This window comes from Rhinolophus ferrumequinum, chromosome 8 (genome assembly GCF_004115265.2).
Source record: "Rhinolophus ferrumequinum isolate MPI-CBG mRhiFer1 chromosome 8, mRhiFer1_v1.p, whole genome shotgun sequence".
Lineage (NCBI taxonomy): Eukaryota > Metazoa > Chordata > Mammalia > Chiroptera > Rhinolophidae > Rhinolophus > Rhinolophus ferrumequinum.
Genome location: NC_046291.1, coordinates 10,164,615 through 10,173,849, shown reverse-complemented (window position 1 = coordinate 10,173,849; position 9,235 = coordinate 10,164,615). Strand labels below are relative to the sequence as shown.

General features: G+C 44.9%; 1 protein-coding gene across 1 annotated transcript in view; it reads right to left on the bottom strand.

Moving 5' to 3' along the window:
• Positions 1–652: 652 nt before the first annotated feature.
• Positions 653–9,235, bottom strand: part of COL4A4 (collagen type IV alpha 4 chain) — a 118,230-nt gene continuing 109,647 nt past the window's right edge. The window contains exons 47-49 of the mRNA XM_033112034.1: positions 8,337–8,525; positions 6,027–6,313; positions 653–5,583 (exon numbers count right to left, since the gene is read on the bottom strand). Coding sequence (XP_032967925.1) covers positions 5,320–5,583; positions 6,027–6,313; positions 8,337–8,525 — 740 coding nt within the window. The 3' untranslated portion in view covers positions 653–5,319. The remainder of the gene's footprint in view (positions 5,584–6,026; positions 6,314–8,336; positions 8,526–9,235) is intronic.

Below are 9,235 nucleotides of genomic sequence, written 5' to 3'. Positions count from 1 at the left end.
TCCAAAAGATGCATTAGAGCTAATTGTCCTGCTCAGTCTTATTTTTGGGGAAACAGGAGGTGAGAGGCTGGACCAAACACCGTTGAAGTTCCCTCCTACAAAAAGAGTGCCTCCCTGTGCCAGTCACTGAATGTCTCCACTGCACCTATCCTGGCAGTCCGCATACAGTCACTGCTGAACCCCTAACTTCCAGTTACCATGGTTACCAGTAAACAACACCACCTTGCACTTTATATCACTTCGTAGTTGTAGCTCTTACTCCGCATCCTCAGAAAAATCCTGTGGAGCAGGTTGTCTCATTCTCCACAGGGTCAGTGCCCCGCCCACTGCCCACGGGATTAACGGGTGGACGCAGACAGACCCCTGGCCCTGAGGCCTGGTACCATGTCCATCCCTCCCTCCACTGTCACTGTGTGCACGACAGTGCTTCCCGGAGCCTCAGAATCCCATCCTTTCCCCAGCAGACGGGGTGATTTCCTACAGTCTGCCCACGCTCCTCCCATCTGCAGTACATGCTTCTGCCGTATGAGCTTTCCTGTCTTCCCCACTAAGCCAGCTGCAAGGTAGGTCGCATTACGAGGTAAGTAAAAAAGTACATTCACTTCAGCTTGAAAGAAAATATATGCACCAGATCAAACAGTTGTTTGGGGAGGTCATCACAGATTTATAGATATATAGGTATATATATAATAAATGATATTATAAATTTAATACAACAGACAGCAGACCAGGCATCTTGCAAACGTCATATGTCGCAAGTCCTTAAGTATACAACCACAGCTTAGAGCAAGGGATGCAATGTATTAGACCTGCTTCACATTTTTTTCCTATGAATCTTTAAATATTTAAGCACCATAAAATTCAAGCATTTCACATGGATGTGGCAGCCAGCCTTGGTGGTTTAAAATGCATTGTGCAGTCTCTGGCAGATAATAACAGTGACAATGGAAGAGTACTGATTTTTAATGTCAATTGTTTTGTTCCCTGCAGAACTTCCTGATAATGTCCCTGCAGGAAATTGTGGTGTGTGTGTATGTGTGTGTGTGTGTGTGTGTGTGTGTGTGTGTGTGTGTTATAGTAACTTTGAGAATTGAAATAAAATAGCATTCCCAGACATTAAGAATTGGCCAGGTATAAATAATTCTAATTAGTAATTTATATGCTTGCGAGAACCATAATATAATTCTATGTTAAAAAATATATATTTTTTTCATATTAAATGGTTTGTTTTAAATGGAGGACGTGACCAGATAAGTATATGATTACTGCTATATGCTAGGCATATAATCAAACTTAATTTTCAATGTCCCATTTTATAAATGAAGAAAATAGGGCTTAGGGAATTAATATAACTAACCCAGGGGAACAACCAGAAAGTGACAGAGCTAGATTCAAACCTGGATTCGACCAAATCTAAAGTCCACACTTTTCGGCTATTCTTACAGCCATATCAAATAAAAGTAGCAATTGTTAAATTAGTTTGGTGACCTGATAGAAACACACACCTAATGTAATTTCCTAGAACACATGGAATGATTTGCTTTGTTATAAGCTAGAAGAGGCTCAAAATGAAATCTGTGATAAAATTAATTTTAGTGCACCATTCCTTTGACTATATTCCTAAGCACCGATAACAGGTATGCAAATTTTGTAGTGGCACCAGAAGCTCTTACATCATGAGGGAACAGAGGTTACAGCCTGAGTTAAGTCATGTCACATTTCAGTGAAGAGTCTCCTCTCAGCTAAATCTCTCAAATTTTATCATTTCTGAAATTTCAGTTTATGCCAAAGCAAGCTATTTTTCAGGGGATGGGGGTTGATGGTTTTCAGTTGACCCTGTGATACAGACCTTCCGGGCTCCCCCCAGACCACTCTGTCCTCCTGGGTCCCCCACCTCCATCTCTGGAAGAACAGCTTCAGAGAATCTCCAGGCCAGCCTGTCAGTTGGCTTTCTGTCAATCATTGTGAGGCGAGATCATGGGTGTCACAGTCAAATATTTTGAAATAAGAAATGATTTATACTCATTACTATTTTGTCAATGAGAACCCTGTATGCAGAGCTGAACATCTAACGCCTAGTGATGTTTATTGAGTTGTCATTGAAAAAAGAATTCAGTGTCAACGGGCTCGGCTCTGTATAGGCACTGGGCATACAAAGGTGAGTAAACCATGGCCTTGCCCTCCAGGGGCTTACATTTCAGCAAGAGAATGGAGGAATGTGATGAGAATTTGCAGGAGCAGTGGGGGAACACAGAGCGTGTGAGGTGGGGGCACGGGAGCGAGTCCAAGTCTCCTTGGGGAAATTCACAAACACCTCTCCCTCAACTAATTCTGTCTTTAAAGATAAGTAATTGGCAGATAAACGTACCCGAGGGGAGACTTCCCAGAGATAGGAATGCACCTCTGTGACGAGCAGAGAGGGGTCTACCAGGGCCAGTTTCTGCAGGCCCTTTCACCCCATGGGAAGTCATTTGGACTTCATAGGTAGTGGACATACTGAAGGATTTTGAAGCCTAAGAATATCAAAAGCAAGTTTACATCTTAGAGAAATGACAACTGGGATTTGAAAGTGGAGGCATCCGTTGGGGGAAGTCTACTACAAGAGTATAGGTGAAAGACAAAGGCTGTGTTAAGACAGGTGCAGTGAGGCCAGAGAGGAAGGTAGCAGGCCACAGGAAGTGGTGACCGAAGTTCAGGTCTGAGGCACATGAGAGGAGAAGGAGTGGGCCAGCACACATAGCATGGACATGTGGGTACCGGGATGGGTGGGGGTCTGCCACTGAGACTAAAACCCTGAAGGAAACCTCCCAGCCTCCACTCACAACCCAGAGCAATTCCCATTGGGCCATCTAGACGCCTTCAACCCACAAAGTTGGGGAGGGTCTCTTGGGAAGGAAGCTTTGATAAGGATAATCACCTGTGATTGATTAGAACAGCTTTACGGCTTTGTTCGTCCTTCACAGACAAAGGCTATTTCAAAGTACATGGATATATGACCAGGGGAAGAGAATAATGGCTTAAAATAACATGATCTATTTCAAGAAGTTATTTTTTCCATTGTTTTGCCCTTTAGATCATGTAAAATACTTTTGCAAAATCAGAGAGCAGAATTTGTACTGCGTTTAGATAGGGCTCTTGCAACACCAGTATTTTGAACAGTCTCATACACTATCCCAGGCTCGCTATGGAACAAATTGCCCACTTAATTCAGCCTGGTTTTTATTTTTAATTTATCTGGCAAGTTATTAAAATAATATCCTAATACCAAAGTTAAAACTGTTTAAAATATTTTAGTAAGCAAAATATGTTTCTTACGTTTCATTTATCACCCTTATCTCTTCCCAGAAAATGTTCTCAGACCACGTTCATGAATGAACAAGATGAATATTTGGAAGGCTTGACTTTTGGTAATAATATGATAAAGCTTTTGTTTCCAAAAGCATAATTATAAATAAGGTTGAAATTGGCTTAAATTTCAGGTGTTCAAAAATATGTAAAATGCCATAGCATGCTTTTTTTTTTTTAAATCAATAAGTGGGTCAAATGAAGTAGGTACATTGTGATGAAAATATTTCATCTTAAAATGTACATTTTTCTTATTACCACAAAGTATTCTTAAAGTGAATTTGCCAACCAGTGGCAGCCCACAGCAAGACTCATTTGAAATCTGCACATAAGGGCACATTCCTAATTAATGTTTGGCAAGACAAATATTTCTTATGAACAAAGTTTTAATCAAGTTTTCCTTCTCTCAATTATTTTAAGTGCATTGAAACTAAGCGCTACAGTGAGTGTCACTCATGAGAAATTTTTTAGGTTTTCTCTAAAATGACTTTTTTTTTTTAATGAAGAAGGAAAGTTTCTTAAAAATCTTTTCCAACAAGCCTTTTGATTTTTAGGATTAAACCACTGAATTCCTAGCAAAACAGAAAACATACCCTTTGCTATTCAGAAAACTACTCATTATAAATAGGCATACCATCTAAACTTTTATAGAAGGCATCAAACTGCTGCCTTGGTATAATACTGATATAAAATATAAGACTTTTTTAAAAAAAATTGGAAACAGGATGTTCCCATAGAAACCAATAACAGGAACATAAAATTCTAATTGTCTTTGTTTCGTTTAAAGATAGTGCCATGTCTTCCTGGTGGGGTGACCATGACTTAAATGAATCTTCTTACCTAAGTTTAATTAAGTCAGCCCTTAATTTTCTCCCAAGTGTATAATGACAGCTCTGTCACTTCCCGTATGAGATGCCATTATGTGTATGGTGGGAGTGTGTCCACAGTGGGCTGTGAGGCAGCTCTGCGGGTGCTTATGGGGAGGAGAGCAAGATGCTTTGTGTGAGCCAAGTGCCTGCCTGAGCAAGCCCCAGGTGGCTCGAGTCCCATTAGCACGCAAGCACAGCAGACAAGCTGGACCCCAACTGGGGAAGAGTGGTCTGTTCGGAAGTTCACTGCCATGGGGAGTCAGTTTTTGTGAATCACTGCCTTAATATTCATTAATAGCTTTTAGGCGCTTAATCCCTATTGAATATATTTTTTCCATAATTGCTACTTTTCAAAAGGGCTGCCAAAGTAGGCATTTCTATTCTCTGGAAAGTGCAGAAGAGAACATAATGTTTTATGTTCATCTGTGACGTCTTTATGCTAATATCACATCTTTGGAATACCTCGACTCTGGTCCTTTCTGGCAAGATGATTCATTCTGCTTTGAAATGAACTGTGAATGCTGGCTGTGTAGATCTTTGTTCTTTTTTTAAATCTCCTTGGGTTATGATTTTACAATTATTTAAAGTGCATGGAAAAATAGATTACAGAGGAAATCATTTTGAAATGTTGGAAATCTCTACTTTCTAGTTTCATTTGTTGGCCTATTTATTTTTTCCTGTAAAATCCATCCAGAAGCCCACTGTAATACAGAGTAATTGACTTCAGTTGTTTGAGGTGCTATTAACCAATGAATGGAGTTTTCAGTAATGTAATTTGTAATCTGGCCTTTTATCATCTATTTACCTTCCTGTGAATTACCATCTTTTTAAATAAAGCCAACTCTTCCACCATCCTCACTAAAATAAGAATATCTGGGTTTCATCTAGATTGGTAGGTCCAAACAATCCATACATGTAGCGTTTGCTCAATCTGTCCAGAAGAGAGGAAGGGATTACAGTACTGTGGGAATAACCACATTGAAACAGAAGGAACAGCTGTAACTGGAGTCCGAAAGTAGCACCATTAAATCTTGTAGCACAGCCTAGGACACCTTAGGCCCCTAGGAAGTTTCTCTTGGTGGCACATTGGCAAGTTGTGGGTTCTCTAAGTACTCTTCACGCAGACCTGGCACCTGCTGATTTTCTGTCGCTGGGCCTGGTTTTCTTTGAAGGTGTCTGGTGATGGTGCCGAGGAAAACTGCAGGTGTGGTTGCACCGTTGTCAGCCAGAAGCTATACTTATTTGCAAAAAAGTGACAAGTACCTTGCCGGCCTTGGCATTCAAGGAATGGGGCCGCTCTGAAATCTTCCAGGCAGCTGCCAGGTGACATGAGGGCCTGCCCTCCTCCTTGGTCCCCGGCTCCAGTGTGCTACCAGGACAACAAGAGAGAATTAGGTCTCAAACACACGCAGACAACCCCAGACCCAAACAGTGACATGCTGAGGTCTGGGCCTGACTTGATCATTTTTCCTGAAATTATTCCAGGAAGGACAAACTACGATCTGCTGGGGAAAGGAGAACTAAGAGACAAGTTGGCTGTACACACAAAATTAAACCACTCTCACTGATGGCTGAGCAGTTCCAGCTTCTAAATTCTACCAAAGAAATTAAAAAACAAAAACAAACAAGAAAAAACACTAATTTTCTTACATTGAGGAAAAAGAACTGCCCTGCATCTCAACAGGCTATGGTTTGGGGTGGCCTTTATGACCTCATGTCCTCCTGCTGTCCATCTGCACAGAGTTCACAGAATTACTGTCCAGTCCAGGGACAAGAGAGGGGTATGACAATGGTGGGTGTGCAGGGGCTCACCATCAGGAAGGAGTACCCAATCCAGAGGCTGCGCCAGGCGTGCGGACACGGCGGGATGGACTGGTCCTGGCTGTGCACGGCCACCGCCTGGGCCGGGGCCTCACACACGGCGCAGCGGCTGATGTACGGGCGGATCTCCTCCTCTGAGAGGGGCACCATGGGCAGGGGCGCGGCGCTGGCCAGCCAGTAGGACCTGTCGTTTCTCCGGGCGTAGTGGCACACTTGGTGGATATTACAGTAGGCAAAGGGCAGCGTGCTAAACACGGGGAGGCAAGACCCCGCCAGACCTTGGGACAGAAGAAGAAACCACGTGGCATGTAAGCAGCCTGTCCTGGTGTGTCCGGCGACCTTCCTGCAGGGGCCATCTGCAGGCACCCCCTCTGATATATGGAGCTGTCGTGCAGGGGATCCTGCCGACTACGCCAAGTGTCATGCGGGGTGTCAGGCGGGGTCTGTGGGGTCTCTGCTCCCACTCCCCACACAAGAACACAAGACATGGTGAGGCCAAAAAGGAACACCCACGAAGCCATAGGTAGGGGAGTCACACCACTATACTCTCACTGGCGGCTGTGTTGGAGAAACAGGAAACAGGAGCCACACTGTTCTCAACCCTCACTGCTCCACTTGCAGGCTCAGCCACCATCTTCTTGCTAGCCCCCATTTTTTTCTGCTAGCCTAGCCACGGCAGTTATATTAGTGCCCAATGGCTCACTGGTTACAGCTGACGGCCAACTAGCCACAGCTGATGGCCATTTGATCACAGTCGACGGCCATTTACTACCTGAGCCAGCACCTTTCTATGTGAGGCCGAGAGCCTGGAAACTGCTTTTTGGGGCTCTGTCCCCACAGGAGCCCTTGCCAAAGTCTACTTCTGTGGTGGTGAAAGCAGGGTATGTGCCTGACCATCTCTGCCACCTCCCTCGTCCCGTGACCAGACTCATTCCTTCATCCACTCATCACTCATGAGCCAAGCAGTCAGACAGGTGCAGGAGGCAGAGTGGTGAGCACACCTCCCTGTCTTCCCCGAGCTCATGGCCTGGCCTGTGGGGGAAGCTGGAGGAGCAAACAGGTGTTGAGAATACAGCATGACAAGCCCTGTGAATGAGATGAATGGGGCTCTGGGACTTACAGGAAGGCTAACTAGAGGAGGTGATTAGAAGCTAGGACCTGGAATAGGAAAAACATGCAGCCAGGTTTGGAGGTAGTGGAGACTATTCAAAGGAGAAACAGCAGTAAAGAGGACTGGACTACAATAAGGGAGCATGGAGCTCAAAGAACGCAGAGAAGTTCAGTGCAGGGAAGGTGGAGGAGGAGGTCTGTGTGTCTGTCTGTCTGTCTCAAGAGTGTGCAGAGATCAATCAGACCGGAGGATGCAGGCTTTGTCTATCTGGTTGAGGACTTTGGATTTTACCCCAAGATCTGCAGAGCTTTGCGATGTACCCTTTGGCGAGGCCAGGGCAGAGGAGTGAGCCTGGTGATACCGAGACCAGCAGGAAAGCGACTGACGGCAGAAGGGAGAGGAGAAGTAAACAGAGTCAAGATATGAAATGTTACTTCTTCCTTTCCACAAGGCTGCTCCGATGGGGAAGGCCAAGGGTGAACCCAAGGGAGAAATGGAAAGGGACATGTAAGTAGCTGTAACCTCCAGGCCTATGTCCTTCAACCACCTTTACTAACAGCGGGGCTCATGGCCCAGGGAGAGCAGTGACGAAACTCAGCTCACCGTCAGCCATCCCTGTTGGCATATCCTTCCGGTGTCCACCACCCCAACCATCATAATCTTGGAAAGACAGTGTTTGCTGGCACCCGGGTCCTTACACTCTTGGCTTAAAATCAGTCTGACAAATCTACTATTGAAAATTGACAAGTAGTCCCAAGGATGACTCTCAAAGCTCTGTAGTTTAAGAAGAAATTGAAGGAGGGCAGAGTCAGTGCTGGCTAATGCCACATCGTGTTGATGCATTATTTACGTATAGACACAGGAACTGACCGTGTGTGTCCTGATTGAGTAATTTACATTTGGAAGTAAAAACTGCATTTTATATCAGAGTTACATTTAACTTACTGAAAATCATTTTTTTAAAACTAACAAGTAGCCAGGTAACAGTAACAGGAGCCAGAATGAGCCTCTTTGGCACCTCACAGATTCACAGGTTTAATAGAACTCGTTGAGAATTAGTGTGGTAGTTTAAAAAGAAAAAATGTTCATAGAAGGTGAGCGGTCATTTAAAATGTTTGTGAATCCATAAAGTTAACCCGGAAGTTTTACTCTCAGGCAGTGGCCCTGGCAGCCACGTGCTCTGTACGTACCGAGGTCTTGGTTGTGAGCTCTCTCCTGTCCTTCCAGGTATAAGAGACTGTAGCCCGTCCAGAGCCTGGGCATGCCCACGGGGCAGGTGGGCTCTCCATCTGTCTGACTGTGGAGAACCAGCAGGAAGCCGCTGAGGTACGCAGGGCCAAACCCTTTGGGCCCCGGATCCCCAATGGGCCCAGGAGGGCCTGGAGGAATAAACAAAAAAAGGAAAATGAAGGCAGTTGAACCAACATTTCTAAGCACCTCTGTTCAGGTGCATCGCTGAGCATTCAGGGAACAGAGAGAGGAGGACGCACGGCCCACTCCAGGAAAGCCACCCCACACCACTGCAACACACAGACGGCTCATTCGGCAAGCAGCGTCCAGGTGGTTGGGCTACACTAGCGTGAATACAGAAAAGAGACAAAACTCCCACCCTTGTAGAACTTACGTTCTAACTGAAGAAGAGAAATCACAAACCATAAGCATGATAAAAGGTAAAATATGAAGGATGTTAGAAGGTGATAGGTGCTGAGAAGGAAAGAACCAGAACGGGGTAACGACACACCCCGTGTGTGATCCCCCAGCCTTCTCAGACGGGACAGGGAGCCCGCCTGTCTGAAAAGGTGATTCTCCAACTTGGTCTTTCTTACACCCCCCGACCTGTCTCACAGTTCTGGCATATTGTCAGTTCCATTCTAAGGAGGACAGTGGCTTGGGATCTACTTGTACAACTTTGGATCCCTTCTTTTGTAAGGCGGGGGAGGTAGAAGGAAGGCCTAGTTCTGGAATTCTTATTGGCAGATGGGAAATGATCAGGTCTACAGAATGCAAACAGGGTTTGTCTCCTTGGGCACCACAAGGGGCTGACCTTTTGAAGAAGGCCTATGACCATTTCTAATTGGCAAGAGCAACA